Below are 20,054 nucleotides of genomic sequence, written 5' to 3' on the forward strand. Positions count from 1 at the left end.
TCCTAAAGCATCAAACCACCATGAAATACTAAAACATCGAAATAAGTATGATATAATCAAAATTCACCATCATTTTCTTTTTCTTTCGTATCATCACCATTTTCTTCTTCTTCTTCATAATGATCTGAAATAAAAAGCCCTAAAACAAGTAATTTCAAAACATTAAACCTTAAAACACAAATGGGGGTGATTTTATAGGGCCCCCTCATTTTTTGTTAAAAAGACCCCTTCAATGACTATTTATCAAGTGAAATGGTTCATGGGGATGCCTTTTAACAAAATTGGGGAGGATCTATAAAACTTTCCAACAAAATTATGTCCAGATCCAACGTTGAACAATATTCAAATTAGATGTAATATTGAACAATCTAATTAGGTTAAAATTTGTCTTGAAGTAAAGTTAAGGTTGAATAGGATAGCAACCCCAAAATAAACTAGTTGGAGGGGTTTGAACTGGTCAGTCTGAGCACTTTCTCTGAGTCTCAGACTGGTCAGTCCCAAACCTTAAGCAATGGCTATCAGTTCGAGACCTTTCGAACTTTGCTTAGGTTTTCTGACTGGTCGATCCGTGTACTTTATAATCGGGTGCCAACACATGTTTATATGGTCAAAAGAGATTAACCTTGGTCAATTTCCTCACTCAAGTGCTAACAACAATTTTCGGGTGTCTCAACAATCAATTTTTTGTGCAAAAGAAAAAAAAACAAAAACAATTTTCGGGGGCTTTTAGTCTGTTTGAGTAATATTTTAGGCTAGGAGCCGATGGAGCTGCCCACTTAATTTGGCCAGGTACTTTTGGGGGCATATTCTTACTATTTTTTTTTTGTTGAAAGAGGGGCATATTCTTACTAGATGGAACGATATTCTCTCGTCCAATAGGCATCTCTTTTCTTGAGATTCGGACTAAACTGCAATTCCTTTTCTGATTGAGATTTTGTTTTGTTCATTGTTTTTAGCCATTTAGTTATTAAATCAACGGATAAAAATTCACCTCGAGATACGTAACAACACAAAAGGGTTAAAAGTTAGATGAAATTTTTTTTCTCTCTCTAGAATATATATGTGGGAAAGGTAAAGTGTTTGTGATTTCTTGAAAGAGATCTGAAAATCCCTCCCTTTCGGCTGCTTCTCCCCCAACCTTCAAACGTAAGTTCTTCATCTTCTTTGATGTTCTCTCTCTCTCTAGAATTTATCGTGAGTTTTTTTTTGTTTTCCTTTTTTTAATCTATATTATATTTGGTTTAGTTAGTTTTTGGTTCTAGATTTGCATGTAAAAATTGAAGCTTTTTATGATTCTGTAATTGGGTTTTTTTTCCATGGATCTATTATCGGATCTAGGGTTTCTGTTTGATGATGTACTTTTTGGTTGATAATGAAGGGTTAGGTTTGTTTAAATCAGATTTGAAATTCCTGGTTTGTTATGTTGTCTAATTTCGACATGCTTACATCCTTGTCGATTTGACTAATTTGTCACAAGCCAAATTGTATAAATTCACCAATTATAGGTTTTTCATCAATATATTGGTGAGATTTAGGCTTATTTATATGAAATCTCAGTTTTATTAAAATTTTAGAGTCTTTCAATTAGACTATTTAATCTGGTGGATTAGATAGGAATGAGTTTAGTTGGTAATCATGGATTAAACTATTACTGTTGTTTATTTTCAATTCATTTACGGATTTATTTTGCATTCTAATTGTGATTAAACTCATAAATGTATCTCTTTTTCCAGCTTTGACTGATTCACCTTCATGAATTCAAGAAGTACTCTGGCATCTATCGTTTCCTGTAACTCGGGAAACAAGAAGGACTTCCTTTCCTGGACTTTGGTTTGCCTACACTGTCAATTCCTTGGAACACCCATTGCATACTTGAACTTCCAGTTGTTTAAGGCCGTCGACCGAAGTCCTTCATTTGTTCGAATCTTGGAGTCTTTCGGATAAACCCATCTATATAACCGAGTAATATTTGGCCAAGCCGAATACTTCCTTATTTTTATCATTTGGAGAGATGGTTACTTCCCAAATTTCCATATCATCAAAGACTCATGCGTCCAGGTCCTTCCAGAGCCAGTTGCTTCTTCCAGTAGGTCCTCCTGATATTCACTCGGATTATGTAGAGTTTGATTTTTCTGACGTATTTGGTCCTACACCCGTAGAAGACACATTCGAGGTGAACTCTGAAAGTTCTGTACCAACAGAGCTAGTTTACGATGAACCAGAGGTCATTCACTGTCGGTCACATTCTTTGGTGGGCCCATCATCATTTGTTAGTCAATCGTTGAAGAAGCTTGGGAAGCTCACCTTACATGATGAGGAAGATTCTTTGGACCTTGTAGAGTGTCTCAATGAAGAGGGACTAGAACAAATTGAAGAAACTCCTGTCAGTGAGAATGTTGTGGGGACACCAATCGACCATATAGAGAATCAACCTACCGATATCAAGGGTGTAGGACTCGAAGATTTTGATATCATGAAGGTAGTCGGGCAAGGTGCATTTGCAAAAGTATTTCAAGTCAGGAAGAAGGGTACATCTGAAATATATGCAATGAAGGTAATGCGCAAGGACAAAATTATGGAGAAGAATCACGGGGAGTACATGAAGGCAGAGAGGGATATATTAACAAAAGTTGATCATCCTTTTATCGTGCAGCTCAGATACTCTTTCCAAGTAATTTAATCCTTTACTTCTTTCATTAACTTCTATAAACATCTCAATTTTCAATATGGCAACATCTCTTGAGTTCTTTAAAAAACGGCAGAAGATTTAGTTCTGCATATCTGGTCTCGTGATAAATTTGTCAAAATCTCACAACAATGCCTAGTTATTGTGATATCTTAATTGATTGAGTTTCTTGTGAGGTCCTGAGGACTCGAGGTTCTATGATGTTTTTGCCCATTCTTTGGGAGGACCCTGGAGACTATCAAACCCAAAAGTACTTAAAAATAGTAAACTCTTAGATAACCTTGCAGATTCCTCTTAATGAATATTAAGGTCGAACTTTTTCTTTCATGCAGACCAAGTATAGGCTATACCTTGTGCTGGATTTTGTAAATGGAGGTCACCTGTTTTTTCAGTTATACCGCCAAGGACTTTTCAGGTACCTATCATTGATTGCTTAGCTTATTCTGAGGATGCTTAATTCTTTAAATAATTAACTCTTCATTCATTACAGAGAGGATCTTGCTCGCATATATACTGCTGAGCTTGTGTTGGCTGTTTCTCACCTTCATGCCAATGGAATAATGCATAGAGATCTCAAGCCAGAAAATATCCTGCTGGATGCAGATGGTCACGTGAGACCCACTTTCTTTTCTATCTCTCACTGTTTTTCGTTTCCCACTATCTTACTTGTAATACATATTAGATTGATCTTCGCTGAAGGTTTACTCGCTCGGATGATAGGTAATGCTGACTGATTTCGGCTTGGCAAAACAATTTGAAGAGAATACAAGATCAAACTCGATGTGTGGAACCTTAGAATACATGCCACCAGAAATTGTTCTTGGTAAGGGTCATGACAAGGCTGCTGACTGGTGGAGTGTGGGTATCTTATTGTTTGAGATGCTTACTGGGAAGGTCAGTGATCTTATCTGAAGTCTGAATTGTGCTTTTCTTTTTTTGTGAGGGAGTGCTTTCAAAAGCTTCTTTATTTCTAACCTGATTATCGGAAGGCATAGACAGAAGGACTTCGAAACAAAATATCTAACAAGACCAAACTCTGCGCATTAGTTTTCCAACCTTCTCTTAATCGTAATTTATTATTCATGATATCTTCTTTAGTTTTTGATATTATCCTCAACTGCAACTCCCTTGTGAAGGAAGCCCTTAACAGCATTTATGATAAATAGATTTTACATCGACTTGTTATTGATATTCATCTCTTCATTGTCTCTCCTATATCTTAATTTCGTATATTTACTTTGCAGACGCCTTTCCGTGGTGGTGGTCGTGATAAGATTCAGCAGAAGATAGTCAAGGATAAGATCAAGCTTCCTGGATTTTTGACTAGTGAAGCACATTCCCTCTTGAAAGGGGTAACTAATTCAGCATTTTCATTAATTTCTCAAATAAGTTGATTCTTGAGGTCATATTTCTTCTAATCCTCTATCTTAATCATCCTCGTGTTTCTTTTTTTTTCTTGTATCAGCTTCTGCAGAAGGAAGTGAACAAACGCCTAGGCAGCGGAACTACTGGGAGCGAAGAGATAAAACGTCACAACTGGTTCAAACCCATTAATTGGAAGAAATTGGAAGCCCGAGAAATTCAACCAAGTTTCCTCCCTGAAGTAGTAGGGCAACAATGTATCGCCAACTTCGATAAGTGCTGGACAAACATGCCTTTGTCAGATTCCCCAGCTAACAGCCCGAAACCAAACGACATATACTTCAAGGGTTTCAGTTATGTAAGGCCTCCTACCCAACACAGCTTCCGCCCTAACGTATAGGACAGACATGTCTTGGGTAACCTAGCATTTTGCTCTCTTTTTCGAAAGTAATAGTGTTAGATACTTCGAGGTCATCTACTTGGTTGTTTAAGTTTGATCACATTTTAGTTGAAAAAACTAGTGTCTTGGAATTTTTCAGCTTCTATTTATATATGTAACTTGATTATGGGCATGATCAATGACACTAGTTGGATATTTGTCTTTCTTATTTTTCTGTTATATATTTTACATGTTATTTGACCACGACAAAATACTTTATCAGATATATTACAGATATTAAGTAGCAGTCAAAAATTTATATTCTTTTGGGAAGAAATGAATTCAATTCTGTAATGGAGTTTGATGCCCAAGTTTAACCCTAATAAAAAGAACAAAAAAGCTACACGGTTCAGCAATTTTCTCCACACATGACATACCCACCATGGATAAATAAATTGCTGACACGTGGCAGAAGGACAACCTCTGCTGACATTTTGAGTAGCTTCATCTTAATTCATTCTAAAATCCTTATTCATCAGCAGAGTGGTTCTTCTTCTTTCAGTACTACTCAAATGGCTTCTTCTCTTCCTTCCCCTACTACAACCTACTTGAAACAAAACCCTAAATTTTCATGGCTTTCTCCTTCAAAACTTCATTCAAAAACCCAAGTTTCTATCACTAGAAAGTCCATTTGCTGCAATGCATCTCTGGGTAGCATCTCAGGAGATGTATTGAACAACACTCTTCATCTTTTTGATGAATCATTAGTTCTATTCCCATTTTTGAAATCTGGGTTTTTACAATTTGAGAGTGTTTTCGAGGAATTACCAGAAATAGAGAAATGGGGGTTTCTGATTTTTGGTGGATTAAGTTTTGTTTACTTAACTGCTAGACCTGGTGTTCTTATTGGTGCCATTGATGCTTATATTCTAGCTCCTCTGCAAATTGGTTTTGACAGTTTTCTTGGTAGAAGGAATTTAAAGAGAACTGATTTTGTTGTTGGTAATAAATTAGGAGAAGGTTCTTTTGGTGTTGTTTATTCAGGTGTAATCGTACCGAAAAATGTGAGTATCGAAGATCGAGTACAGAAAAGAGGTAGAGCATTGGAGTTGGATGGAAGGTTCAAGGAGAAGGTTATTCTGAAAAAGGTACCCATTGTTTGATTTTGAAGTACTTAAAGAATTTGGTGCTTTGTTATCTAAACCAAGTTATAAGAAAATCAGAAAGACGAATGAATTTGATCGTCGCCTTTACAGATTTCACATATATACATAAACTAAAATGGCCAAGTTTGGTAATGAAACAGGTGAAAATTGGAGTTCAAGGGGCTGAGGAATGTGGTGATTTTGAGGAATGGTTTAATTACAGATTGTCGAGAGCAGCTCCTGAAACATGTGCAGATTTCCTTGGAAGTTTTATTGCCGACAAAACAAACTCTCAATTTACTAAGGGTGGCAAATGGCTTGTATGGAAATTTGAGGTATATTTTGTACTGACATTTTCATCTACGTATGTTAAATTTAACTATTATGTTAGTGGTTTGCTCAGAGGGTTCCATTCACATTACATATGCATATATGAGTATGTATTTGGGGACACTAATTTATTTGGAGAAGTTTTATATTCCAGGGAGATAGAGACCTAGCTGATTACATGAAAGACCGAAACTTCCCTTTGAACTTGGAGTCGATTATGTTTGGACGAGTCTTGGAAGGACAAGGATCCATGGAAAGAAATGCATTGATTATAAAGCAAGTAATGCGTCAAATTATAACGTCTTTGAAGAAAATACACGACACGGGTATCGTTCACCGAGATGTCAAACCATCTAACTTGGTTGTGACAAGGAAAGGACAAATCAAGCTTATAGATTTTGGTGCAGCCACAGACCTCAGAATCGGCAAGAATTATGTACCGGACCGGACCTTGCTTGACCCAGACTATTGTCCTCCTGAACTCTATGTACTTCCGGAGGAAACACCCAAGCCTCCTCCGGAACCCATAGCCGCTTTACTTTCTCCTATTATTTGGCAGGTATAGTTTCTAACCTTTCCTTTCGAGAGACTACTTTGAGGATATTTTAGCTATTTGTGTGTTTAGTCCATGTTGTAGTCAGCTTGCATTTAGTGCTATCCAAGTGAGATGGGCTCACAGTCACAGGTTTCGAGCTCTAGGAAATTTGGACTCATATCAACTTCTTAATTGATACCGATAGTTGTGTAGCCCACTATACTTAGGCGGAAATATGTGAATCTCTCCACTGAAAAAACCAGATATTCGAATAGTATTATAAAATTGATACCGATAGTTGAGCTCGCCTTTGGAGGATAGGAACCAAAAGCAAAATGTCCTCAAAATTACTTCGGAAAGACCATCATTATGCCCAATTAAGTAGATTTGTAGCATAACTTCTCATCGTCGAGATTGTGAAAAATTGATAAACCCTTGTTCCTGCTGTGAGAAGAGAAACTTCAGCTTTCTGCTCCAATCATCTTGTATCTTGATGATGTGTATCATAGATTTTGTCTAGAATAGCTAAGAATGTTTTTATCGTACCGTGCTTAAACTAGTTTGTATTTTATAATGGTTGGTACAGCTTAACAGTCCGGATCTGTTTGATATGTACTCGGCCGGGATTACATTATTGCAAATGGCGATTCCAACCTTAAGATCATCAGCTGGTTTAAGGAATTTTAATTCTGAAATAAAGAATGTTGGATATGACTTAAAGAAATGGAGAGAAGTTACACGGTCAAGGCCCGACTTTGGGCTTCTCGATCTTGACTCTGGTAGAGGATGGGATTTGGCAACCAAGCTTATCTCTGAAAGAGGATTCCTTAGAAGAGGGAGATTATCAGCTGCTGCTGCTCTAAGACATCCATATTTCTTGTTGGGAGGTGATCAAGCAGCTTCTGTTCTTTCAAAACTAAGCTTCAGCAAGTAGTGAATTTCTTGGTAGTCTCATCTTAATCTGTTTCCTTCTCTTTCGATTTGCTTCTTTCTTATCGATCTATGTTTATGGGTTCATATTCAAGTAAGGGTCAATTTGTCGAGAAATACAATGGAAATTTCAGATATAAATGTCATATAGAGGTGCCCGGGTTGGACTCATGTATCATTTCAATGCTGTCAAGGGCAACCTTAAGGCGTTCTTTCAGACAAGAGCGGCTAATCTTCTCTCACTTAGTCAGTATGTAAGTCGACATGATTCTTGCTCTAGCTCAAGATCATCTACCATCGAGCGAGCTCCGGGGAACCTCGTCATTTGTAAAATCAAAGAAAATAGCAGATGAAAGTTATGAATATCTGCAAGTTAGTTCGGTTTCTTATGAAAGACAACAATTGTAAGATGTCCTCTCACATACCAAGGAAGAAGAATCAGTAAATCTCATTATGATTATGATTATGATATATATATATATATATATATATATATATATATATATATATATATATATATATATATTTAAACAGATAGTTTTGTGCTTATTTTTTTTGTTTGTTTTTTTTTTTTTGTTGAAATATTGATAATGCAACAATTCATTTTCCGATCGATCAGTATTATTTGTACGATCTTCTACTGCAATATATACTTGTTTTTTTCATCGTTTGTATTTAGGATCATTAAGATTGGTTAACTTTGATATGTTTGGGAACTTCTTCCACACTTGCTTCTGTCTGGCGAAAGCTTGAAATCACACGTAACTGCACAATAAGGACCATATCAAGGTATGACATTCTTATCTCACATTTACTATTATAGTTGCCATTCCTTCTCTTTTGTATCTTTTCACAATTCAGTTTAGCAACTAAGGTGGTGGTTCTTTGTAACACAGATCTGACTCGTCTGAATGGTGTGACTCGAGCTGATTTTGATTGTTCGTTTCTTCTAGCTCGTGAGTCTGACTCTCCTGAATGGTTGACGCAGCTCAATTTTGGATCCATTAGAGTCGACATAAAATAAGTTTGAATCCAGGGTCCATTATCTAAAATATTCTTAAATGACTTTTGTATTCATGTGAAAACAAGTCAGATCCAGACGAATTAGATTTGAACAAAAGTTAAAAAAAAACATTTGTAGTGGTAATTCAATCTTCACCAGAGACTTTTTCGAGTGATCAACCATTTGTTTTAGGCACCAAGAAAGAGAAGTAGAATCCTATCAGATTAACCACAGCTACCCCTCTATGATTGCTTTTTTGATCTTCTTTGACTCTTCATGTAAAGTATACGTCTGCACTATAAACGCACTGAAATTGCACCAGCTTCGCCCGAAGCTGCTGAAATCCCATGGTAAGTTGGCCGAAAGAGCTCTGCTGGGACAAGAAGGTTCTGCTATTGAGATCGAAATTCGCAAATAGAAAGTAAGCCCGTAAAGAATGGCGAAGGCATTAGTGCTTCCTCTACAGAAGTCTTTTGTTGAATATGCAGGGCAATTTTCCTTTTCTCCTCTCAGTTGTGAGTACCGAATTCCAACTATTGTCATGACATCATGAGAAACCCACCAAGTTGGATTAAGTATCGACGGATCTTATCGATGGAGATAACTGTGAACTAATATCCAGGAACCATAGGGGCGACTAGAAACATCGCTTGGTACTGAAAAAAACTTCTTTGGTAGCGTTCATGGTTGAGTCTTTCGGGAGCAATCTAATCGCTGGGTAGACGCCTTTTTGAGTGAGATTCAAGCTATAAAAAGCAATATCCAACAAGAAACAACTAGTAGAAGTTCCAAACAGATGAAGTCTATGTCTCTTTACAAACGCCTTGAAATAATCCATAAGTTGATTTTGGTTCAGAGAATACTCTCGAGTTCGATTCTTCTACTTGTATGCCATGTTACCTTTGCCATATCTGCTGTAGCTTTTTTTATCACTGGCACCCAAGGGTGTCAACCTTTCTCATCTTAATTCTCCCATAGTATGTGACAAGAGCCGGGATGGCTCCAAACATGAGTATAATGCTCCAGACAAAATCTCCTTGAGGTTGGGTCAATAAAACTTGATTTGCCTGAAATTTAGCAGCTGGATAAGCAAGCCAGAACACCTTAGACACGATCATTGTCACGGCTCCTGCAACCAAGATCCCAACTCCTAGCATAGCAATAAAAGCTCCTCTAGTACTTTGATTTGCATATTTTGACATAATCACAGCAGAAAGCGGATAACTCCCATCGCTTCCAAACCCAAGTTAGAACCTAAAATAACAGAGAAAACCCATCACACACTGAGCCGTTTAGCCGAAAGAAAGACCAGAAACAACTGCACAACCAACTATAGTAACAAGAGTAATCTCATAAACCTTCTTTCTTCCAACTTTATCTACAAGCCGTCTGAAAAATGAATTGACCAGCTAGAGTTCCACATAGAGCAACTCCCCTGAAGGCGTTACTCACGTTTTCGAGGAGATCCCCAGGCCTACCAGTGGATGTGTCATAGTAATAAAAGTCGTCCTAGAGGTTTTAGTGCTTAGCAATAATACTAAAGAGGTCATATGCATCTGTGGAGAATCCCATTCCGGCAATACCAATAGCTTTAGAATGGTAGAGTTGTTAGCTTCGCTAGTCGCTGCTGTTGGCCATGGCCGGAAGAAACAGCAGATCGAGTAAGCACTAGGGTGAGAAATGGGTAGCATCTGGCAAAACTACAGAGGTGTTTATAGATGTATCATGTGGTGAAGGATGAAATTTTGTTTGTTTGAAATAACTAGTTTCCTTAGTCCAAACAGATCTTGATAGATTGAAAAGCCGCAGAGATAAAAGAAAATTTGAAGTTTGGCAAGAAAAATGACAGCATTTAGTAAACAAAAGTGGTCGCGTTCTTTCTTTTACGTGGTTGTGTTTTCTGTAGGAAACAGTAAGATGACAGCAGTAGAACTCCCACCATACGTCCGCACAAAGCGAGAACAATGATCCTAATAATAATATTATTGTCATAACCAGAACTGTAGCAGATAACAACTGTTTCCGGACTTTTTGTCGTTTGGTTTACAAGTGTAAGCCAGTAGAGGATAATGGTGGAGGTCAGAGGTGGCTTTCGAGTGGAAAGAAATTTTATGAGTTAATTCCTGTTTGGCCCCCTACTTTGTGACCAGCTTCCTTTATGGCCCCCTATTTTCTGTAAATTCAAATTTGGCCTCCTATTTTCATGTAAATGCCATAACTACCCCTCCTTTTAATATATTTTTAAAATAAATTTAATTAGGAAATATCTCTCTCCACCTCACTTCCACCTCACATCCCTCTCCACCACACATGTCTCTCCACCTCACCTCTTTCTTCTCCGATGAAGGTCACCGGCCGGAAAATTTTCCGACCGGCGACCTTCAAACATAACTAAAGAAAAACTCTCATCTCTCTCTCTCTAAACACTCCGGTGAAGGGGAAACCCCTTCGCCGGAGCAAGGTCTGTTCTTGAACATGGACGAATATCAACATATGGACGAACACATGGAGAGATTTGGAATGGAGAACGAAGGGGTTTTCCAAAACTCAAAACCCTGAAATTTTTCAAGACTCAACACATGGACGAAGGGGGTTTCTCCTATCAATCACCTTCTGAACCATTTAAAAACCCTGATCTTCCTTTGCTGCTAATAGCTCTTCAGCTGTAGTATAATCCTTATTTTTAGTTCGATTATGCTTCGACCAGAGCTTCTCTTTCGCTCGATTAGTTGTAGAAATCCCAGGCAAAGATTTCGTTTCTTCAGGTTGTTCTAGATTGGGGTTGGTAAGCTTTTTGCCTCTTTGTAATCATTAAAACCCATTCCCATACCTTCAGGTCGTAATTTGGCTTCAATTTGAGCAACAATACCTTGTTTGTTCTTCCCCAATCCACCTCCTTTATAACCCATCTTCTCAGGAAGTTTCATCCCTATCCCTTTTGTGTGTTTCTCGAATTCCCCAACATCACCAACTTTTGATTCTCTCTTTCCTCCACCAGATTAAGATTTGTTCCTATTATTAACCAGTCTTTATTTCCCATTCTCTCTCTCAAGCCGATGTTGAACTCCCTCTTTGATTTTCTACTCATTTCTTGTTGTTAAAGGAAGCATATATTCATTAAATGGTCAGGTTCCAAAGACTACTCATTCAATCTGAAATTCTCAGAGAGAAAGAGAGAAGGTGAGAGAGTCTGAAATTCTTAGAGAGAGAGAGTCTGAAATTCCTATATAGAGAGAGAGAGGATAATGGATGGAGTAGGTGGAAGAAGAATATCGAGAGGAATGATACACTACTGGCGCTACACACGGTAAACGAGTATTACAGATCAGAGAGGAAGCCTCCTGTAACGGCTGCCCTATTAGTTGCCAATACCCTCATCTATCTCAGACCTGGTATCCTCAATAAACTTCTTCCCACCATCGATGAGGTGTGGTTCAATCCCCATCTCATCCTGTAGGTATAAACTAATTTTGGTTTTTCTTTTTGAAATAGTGGGTTTTGATTTATGATATCAAATGTGTTTGAGTTTCTTATAATGGTTCTCTAGCTGAAGTAGTATTTCTTGTTTTTCTATGTTTGTGAATGGTGTCCATTGATGTGCAGCGATTATAGAGAGAGAGAAGAAAGGGGGGAATATGGATCTTCATGGAGTCATAGATTGAAGGTTTTCAGGGGTTCTTGGAAACAAAGATGAGAGAAATTAGGGTTTCGATAAGAAATGGTTTAGGGGAAATCAATTTAGGGTTAAATTTTTATTTTTTTTATGTTGAAGGTCGCCGGCCGAAAAAATATTCCAGCCGGCGACCTTCGTCGGAGAAGAAAGAGGTGAGGTGGAGAGAGAGGTGAGGTGGAGAGACACGTGTAGTGGAGAGGGATGTGAGGTGGAGAGAGATATTTCATAATTAAATTTATTTTAAAAATATATTAATGAGAGGGGTAGTTATGACATTTACATTAAAATAGGGAGCCAAATTTGAATTTACAGAAAATAGGAGGCCATAAAGGAAGCTGGTCACAAAGTAGGGGGCCAAATAAGAATTAACTCAAATTTTATTGAAAAATCACCGGTGCAGTCAGCCTTCACCTGCAACTGTGTGAAGAGAAGAGGGGAGTGGGAGCATCTAACATTTTCCACGGAAAATCTTGGATGGCCGACCAGAACCTGGGCCCTAAAATCTTACTCTGACTCGTAATAACATCCTGGCAACCACTAACTTTCATCAACTTGTTCTACCAAAATCCGATAATTTAGGTTAATATAATAAATCAAAACCCATCCCAAGACCAATTCTATTAGTGATAAAACAAAATGGAAATTAAGAATATTTGGGGAAAGAAACACTTTTGTCATTGACTATTATATATCAAGGTCTCCAAAGGTAAAGCCCTAATTGAATCATGGCTCACCATCACATTAGACTTCTCATACATGCACTATCTTCAACCAGAGAAAAATTGAAAGGAAACAAATTTAAAAGAACTGGTCCAAAATTCATAGGTAGCAACTTCCTAGTAAATCCCAAAATCGATGACAAGGAGCTAGATAGTTTCTTTAACAAGGTAGAAGAAACCAGCAGAAGATTTTTTTCAGTTAGGTCCCAGCCTTCCTACGCCCAACACGAGCCACAAAACCAGCTTTGATAGGAGCGACTGACCTCCCGGAACCACACTGTGTTAGGACAAGAAGAATATATTAAATATTGACATATCAAAAGAACTTGCCGCCAGACTATGAACATGCATACACATTTGAATTTCAATACTACATTTACAAGGACAAGAAAATAAGATGCGAAGTTTATTGTGAAGACTGAAGAGGCCTCGTACAGGCTTGAGGGTTCTTTTCATGAATAATAGCGCTTAAATAACACCACCATTACATAAATGATGTTGAATATCTGCAAAGTTCATCGGATACGAAAAGGAGTCTAAATTGGTGATGTGGTCAATATGCGACTTTAATAAATAATCCAAATGATGCCAAGAATTGGGTTGCGGTAATCTGATCAACCGTACGGGATATGCTCAATGTTCAAGTTTGAGGTCAATCGAAGAGATAAAGATTACTACCTGAGCTCATGCCTATCCATTTTAAATTATGTCATTAAATCTCAAAAAACGAGTGTTCATGTAATATTTACCTGTTCACATCTGAGAAAGAACAGACGATTCTCCTTCGACAGAATTGTGTCTGGACTTTTGCAACCATTGCATATGACATATTCATCTGCAAGGTTAATATGGTAATGCAATTAGAAACAACTGCAAAATAGTAGCACACCCCATTTGCGAGATTGATCGAGCATTTTTATAATTGTGTGTTAAACCTCCACAATCAACTGACAGGAACAACTTGAGTTGCTAGCTTACAAGCAAATAGACTGTTCAATTTCTAAAGAAACAAAGATTCATGAACTAAAGAATGTTTAGGCATTCTTCAGGGTTTAAGAATTAGGAGTTAGGGATTAGCAAGAGTCCTAATTTCATGAAAGACATTTATAGTGGATATCAATATCAATGAACATTGAAGAACTGCAAATACAAGAATAAAGCCCAACAACTCAACTTTTGGAAAAAGAAAACAAGAGGAGAACAATAGAAGAAATAGCCCTTTTGCTAAAGACAGAAGGCAAAGAGACTTACTGATGTATCTTCGCAGAATCCCTTCAAAGTTCTTGGGAGCAAATCTTCCTTTAACAACCAACCTCTGCTGTCCATCCAAAGATCCACTTGTTCCCATTTCAGCAAGCAAGAAAGTCATAACATGCTCTGGTTGCCTATGCATCCTGGATATTAAGTATTCAAGCCTTGGTTTTAGGTATCAGATAAGTAGACCAAAAGAATAGTAAAAGATAGTCATAAAACTTAAAACTAAAGATGCAAATAACATACGAGGATAGATCTCACAAAGGAAAAAGTAAGATAATGCTCTACAATAATTCCCTCAATTGAATTCTGCTATTGCCTGTTTTAAGTATTTGGAGTTCAAAATTTGGGAATAAGATCTCAGATTCTTAACAAAAAACTTCGTGAACCACTGGTTTAGCTTTCAGCAATCAGCACACAACATGTTTATAGCAGATGGTATGGAAAAAAAACTGTTGCACCAATGCAGTGCGAGTATATGTAGATAATAGACTAGGTCACTTTGTTAATTGGACCAAAACCAAAATGAAGTTACTGCCTTTTTTTCTGGAGGGGAGTGGAGAGACGGGCTGATCAAAGAACACCGATTTCCAATACATAGAAGTTAGTCACTGACCCGAAAGAAGAGCATGAATTTTCAAAGCGGCCATCAAATAATCAATCATGTCTTTGTCTGTTAGTCATGGCAAGTATGAAAGTTTTCACTTGCAAGCTATGGACAAAGATAACAATGTATGCTTGTCCAGACAGCAAAATTATAGAATAAATGAGGCATTAGGGATATGAGAGTACGTTTTGCATAGATCCATGAAATTAACGAAGACAGTCTTTTTTGTTCCTTCACGAAGTACTTGAGGTGGTCGCATAACTGTTCTACGTCTATCACCCGCAAGCTCTGGATTGTTCTCTCGTAGAATGTTGAAAACACGACCGAGAAGCTGCACATTAAGCAAAAGCAACGAACATTATGATCTACTAGATAACATCACACACTTATACTTGTTTAACAAACAAGCAAAGATGCTGAAAATATGAAACATGCCAAAGATGTCGTATTGGAAGTTCAGTTCATGCCAATAGAACATCTTCTACTAGTTATATATTATTCAGTACTATTTAAAAATCTTCATGAAATTAAACATGTATATACTAGTTGACACCAAAGACCCGACTTACCTACGTGTTATTGTTGTTTTTACTCTCAAGCTTTGCCACAATACCACTTTCAAATAGAAAATAAACTACCTATGAAGGCAAATTGTTGAAGTCTTTCAGCTAAATCATGCAAGTTATTTCAAAGCACTTCCAAGTCACCAAAAGCTAGAGATGTACCTAGGGTTATGGTATTCTACTAATAACTGAAGATGCATTGTCATGCAAATATAAACAAAGTCTGACAAGGATGAAGAAACCACAATACGCTTATTTTTTGTGTGTAGATATTAGACAATCACAACTAAAGATTTCATGATCAAGTTTGTACTTGCAATTACAGATTCAGAAATTTCTTATGAAAAGCACCTCTTCATAATGATAATCACGGTCGCTTCCCTCCCAAGGATATTGTGCTTGCAGAACAATACCTTCTCCTTCTTCATCCTCTCTTATGCTATCTAAAAGATACCAAAAGTACATCTTAGTTTCCATGATAGCCTAAGCAGTGAAGATTGTAAGATGCGGGAATTTCAAGTGGGGTGTTAATTCATAGTTTAAGGGAAGTTCGAATTGACAGGACTTATTACCATCCAGATCCTCTCCTGCGTCTCCATTCTCATCCTTCAGAAAATCTGTCTCAACCTGCAAAAAAACACGAAACGTAAGACATGATTTCACCGAAAAACGTCAGAAGGTAATGCTTCAGAGAGACTTTAAACTTGAGATACTGTACACGCCAAAGCTGGATGATTATTAAATACGCTAACAGTAAAAGAATGACAGACATAACTTCATAAGATGGTCTTGAAATGAGAACTTATCCAACTTACTGGTCTCTTCTTCTTCTTTTTACCAGCAAATGTATTTTCAATCCCATCAGAGACTGAAATCAAAATTAAAAATAATAAATAAAATCCAACAAATATATTTTATCACAGAAATATAGAAAATAAATAACCTCATGAGACTTTCTTATTTAAAATACTGATTTACCTGACAAAGTTTCTGTTTTCTCGGCTAACTTGTCTACGGTATCATCTGCAGGATCTTGGACTGTAGGCTTCTTTTTCTTCTTCTTTTTTGTAGGATCAAATGGTGCAAGCTACAACAAAATAGTGCACAGTGTATTAGACTAGTAATAACTTACAAGGTAGAACCCACTAAGAACCCGCATTCCTTAGACAATGATAGCAGTATAGCACCCAGTGGGAATATACATCCCCTTATCTCTTTAGAAATTCACCGAGCTTTATGAGTTTATACATTTGAATCTACTATCTAATATTAATGCACGTTACTCCAAGGAATAAGAGAGACAGGCCAGCAAATAAGAATTATATAGAGAGGTCTCTTCAGGAACAATGTTGGTTTTGCCTTATTTCTTCAATCAACTAGATTATTCCACCAACCTTAAGGGTTTCATTATTAGAAAATAACTAGCCCAAACGAAAGGCCTCCAGCTAAGGTTAAAATGACTATTTATTACGGGTCCAATGCCCCTACAGCTACGTGTATTTACAGTTTTACACTATCCTCAATAATCATATCACGTCCATATATGTTTGTAATCTTAAAATCTAGCAACAACCAAAAGACAAAGTACCAATCTAAGTTATATTACAATAAGTTAGTGCGATAGACATCGTACAGAAAACCCTAATAATTATTTTAGTAAAAGGAGCAGAAACTTACTTCAGCTACTTCCTCCTTTACGTCAACAACAGGTGTTTCCTCTGCCATGGCTGTTCGAAGATGATAAAATGATCAACAAAAACAGAAATATCACACAATATCAATCTAGATTCACAGAAATACTTGGACAAAATCTAAGCTTGCAAAACAAGGCGGGGTTAGAAAAATATTCAGCAAGATACCAAATTACTCAAACAATTAGATAATAAATCTAGGGCTAAATACAGAGAAATCAAACTCGTTTTCTTGCAGCTTCAAACACCAGTAAACTAGGGCTAAATCGAAATAAATCAAACTCCCAAACTAAAACTCAAGTGATGGTAAACAAGGGATAAGAGAATAACGATGTCTTTGCACATATATACAAAGAAAAGAATCTAATACGTAAGAATATACCTGTAGAAACTCAAATCAGAAACCCTAAAATTGGGGTTCTTGATAGTTATAAACCCTGTAATTTATAATCTAACTAGATTGAAATCTTGCGAAAGCCCTAAAATCGAAGTAGTAATTAAAAAGAAAAGTATATACCTTGGTGATGTATAAAACAAGATGATTTTTGCTTTCCAGTCAGCTCGACTTGATGTGCTTGAGTTGGGGACTTGGGGTTGTGAAAGGGTAAAAATGCAAGTATTTCTTCCGGGGGAAGGGGCTAGAGGTAGGAATTTTGCCCATGAGCCCAAACCCGCCCACGGCATCCGAGCTCAACGAGGATCATGGACGCCCGCGCCCATCTCGGGCACAACCCGCCCAGCCCGCCAAGTTTTGGTGTACGGACATGGGTTAAAACCTCTACCCGCGCACCCGTCCATGCCCGCACCCACTTTACGTCACTCAATGATAACCAACCAATTACATCAACTTTTTTGGGTTGATGAAGCCCAACAGTTCATGTTGCTAGGCCTAGTTGAGATGGTAAACAATATGTTTAAGGGCAATCAGACGAACGCAATGCATTGCTTTGCATTGGCCCAAGAGAATTCCTAGTAGGTTACAGAAGTAGTGTTTGGCTTTGAGAGAGCAAGAAGTGGGATAATTTTATAGGGTTAATTTCGTTGGCCCCCGATTTGTGACCAACTCACCGTTTTGGCCCCTATAAGTGTCCGGCAGTTGGTTTTGGCCCCAAAAATTTCCTAATTGGCCTCAAATGTTTTTCAACCTTCCAATTCTACCCCCATGGCATTTCTGTAATTTTTTTCTTTGTCCACCTCATCTAACAATTACCACATCACCTCTGTCCACCTCACCCTTCTTCTCCGGCAAAAGGTTGCCGGCCGGAATAAAAATTTTCGGGCGGCCACCTTTACAAAAAAAAAAAAAAAAATCTCCCTTTCTCTCTCTTCCTCTTCTTCTTCTTCTTCTTTCTCTCTCTTCCTCTTCTTCTCTCTCTCTCTCTTCTCTTCTTATTTCTCTTTCTTCCTCTTCTTCTTCTCTCTCACTTCTCTTCTTCTTCTTCTTTCTTTCTTCCTATTCTTCGCTCTCTGTACCAAGAGCGAAAAAAGAAGAAAAGAAGAGAGAGAAAGAGAGACAAGAAGAAGAGGAAGAGAGAGAAAGAAGAAGAAGAACAAAAGGAAGAGAGAGAAAGGTTTTTTCTTTTTGTAAAGGTGGCCGACCAAAATTTTTTATTCCGGCCGACAACCTTTCGCCGGAGACTTATAGGGGCCAAAACGTCGAGTTGGTCACAACGGACTGCCGAATTTATTTTTTTTGGGAGGTTGAAAAAAATTTGTGGCCAATTAGGAAATTTTTGGGACCAAAACGGACTGTCGGACACTTATAGGGGCCAAAACGGCGAGTTGGTCACAAATCGAGGGTCAAAACGGAATTAACCCAATTTTATATTATATCTCATGAGAATTCTTCATTAGTTTCCAATGTGAGATTAAATTTCTAAAAAGAACAACACAAATAACGTCTAGTTTTAATCCCACATTGTCTCTTTAAAATTAGGAAAGGTGTCTGGAGACTTTATAAAAAGAAGGAAGAAGTGAGTTTTTTCAAGTCATGAGCCTACCCGCTACCCGCCCGCCCATACTCGAATTACCTGAGCTTCTTAATGGGCTTGGGCGGGTAATGGGCAAGGCGAATTTCAAAATTACCCGCTCGATTAACCCGCTTACCCTAATAGCCATTGGATTTTGGTGCCCGGCCCAATGCTTCATGCACCCATGGACGCCCATACCCGCCCAATTCCACCCCTAGAAGGGCCAAGTGAGAGTTAGTATTGTAACGGGGGTGACACTCTGCAGACAACTACCCCGTTTGAGTCCCAGACGAAAATGTAACCCTTACACGGACATGATTTAGAGAAGGAAAAATGTGAATATTTATTTATCTGATTCCATTTGTTCTGTCATGATAGTGATTGCAAAGAAATATAAGGTGTTGTTAAAAGCACCTGTCAAACACTATAAATGCCCATTGACCCGAGTCAAAACAAATTCCTCCTGCTTACAACTGTTTTAGCTGGTGCTTTTAGCAGCACCCACATTTTTATATTTAATTGTTATTAATCATAGTCATTGTTTATTTCTCCCAAGATACAAGTTTAATGTTTGTTTTGATATAATTAAAGAAAAAACGATCTTTGTCTAAGTGAAATCTAGGTTATTCTTTGAAAAAATTGTAGACGGATTTTAAAACTTGTAAAGAACAATTTTTATTACTTTTGAAGGAATAGCGGGCTCATAGTAACTAGTTCTTTTTTGTTGTTTTTTGCTGAAATTGTCTTTCGGCCTGTTTATTCATTTGATAAAATATTCAACATCAGATGATTATCTTTTCGGATAACATCCTTAATACAAATAGGTGGAGTAGGTCTCATCCATAATTTGCTTACTTTGTTCTCAAAGCATACTTAGCCAAAGAATGAGCTGCACTATTACCCTCTTTAGGTACAAATTTGAAGATGTTTCTAAGTTCTTCTTCATATCATGGATCTCGACAATTAACGCTTCCAAGAGGAGTGGTTCAAAGTATGTCGATCATAGTGACTAGTTAAGTTCTAAAAATGTTAGTTTACAAAATTTGGCGAAGTTAATTTTGTATGGCACGAACCATAGTATATATCTTGTTACTTTTTCTTGTTAGTAGGTTTTGTTCCCCATATTATGAGTTTAGTGTTCCTATTGAGTGCGGAAACTTCTTTGTCAATGGAGAATATTTTTTTCCTTCTGGCAGATTTTGGAAGC

At 37.5% G+C, this 20,054-nt stretch overlaps 3 protein-coding genes and 1 pseudogene across 4 annotated transcripts; 2 read left to right on the forward strand and 2 right to left on the reverse strand.

Moving 5' to 3' along the window:
• Positions 1-755: 755 nt before the first annotated feature.
• Positions 756-4,656, forward strand: LOC147568646 (serine/threonine-protein kinase AtPK2/AtPK19-like). The gene is made up of 7 exons (XM_086655047.1): positions 756-1,146; positions 1,734-2,671; positions 3,019-3,101; positions 3,177-3,297; positions 3,407-3,580; positions 3,931-4,038; positions 4,152-4,656. The coding sequence occupies exons 2-7, from the start codon at positions 2,012-2,014 to the stop codon at positions 4,446-4,448; spliced, it is 1,443 nt and encodes a 480-aa protein (XP_086511173.1). The 5' UTR covers positions 756-1,146; positions 1,734-2,011; the 3' UTR covers positions 4,449-4,656.
• Positions 4,657-4,753: 97 nt separating this feature from the next.
• On the forward strand, positions 4,754-8,032 carry STN8 (Protein kinase superfamily protein). The gene is made up of 4 exons (XM_086655045.1): positions 4,754-5,575; positions 5,734-5,907; positions 6,057-6,461; positions 7,024-8,032. The coding sequence occupies exons 1-4, from the start codon at positions 4,856-4,858 to the stop codon at positions 7,369-7,371; spliced, it is 1,647 nt and encodes a 548-aa protein (XP_086511171.1). The 5' UTR covers positions 4,754-4,855; the 3' UTR covers positions 7,372-8,032.
• Positions 8,033-8,424: 392 nt separating this feature from the next.
• LOC147568648 (low affinity inorganic phosphate transporter 8 pseudogene) lies at positions 8,425-9,969 on the reverse strand (annotated as a pseudogene).
• A 2,726-nt stretch (positions 9,970-12,695) lies between these two features.
• LOC147568649 (eukaryotic translation initiation factor 2 subunit beta-like) lies at positions 12,696-19,193 on the reverse strand. Of its 2 annotated transcripts, XM_086655048.1 has the most exons (11): positions 19,121-19,193; positions 17,395-17,515; positions 16,864-16,913; positions 16,165-16,273; positions 16,002-16,054; positions 15,759-15,813; positions 15,538-15,629; positions 14,809-14,954; positions 14,014-14,156; positions 13,512-13,597; positions 12,696-13,039 (listed from the first exon to the last, which is right to left on the reverse strand). In XM_086655048.1, exons 3-11 carry the CDS (start codon positions 16,909-16,911, stop codon positions 12,962-12,964), a joined length of 810 nt encoding a protein of 269 aa, XP_086511174.1. In that variant the 5' UTR covers positions 16,912-16,913; positions 17,395-17,515; positions 19,121-19,193; the 3' UTR covers positions 12,696-12,961. The 2 variants fall into 2 exon arrangements, with proteins under 2 accessions (XP_086511174.1, XP_086511175.1); XM_086655049.1 differs by lacking the exon at positions 19,121-19,193 and having other exon boundaries at positions 17,260-17,397.
• Between the last annotated feature and the right edge of the window lie 861 nt (positions 19,194-20,054).

Source organism: Eschscholzia californica, unplaced genomic scaffold (assembly GCF_041429995.1).
Source record: "Eschscholzia californica isolate CP2 unplaced genomic scaffold, dmEscCali1.0.p SCAF_1, whole genome shotgun sequence".
Lineage (NCBI taxonomy): Eukaryota > Viridiplantae > Streptophyta > Magnoliopsida > Ranunculales > Papaveraceae > Eschscholzia > Eschscholzia californica.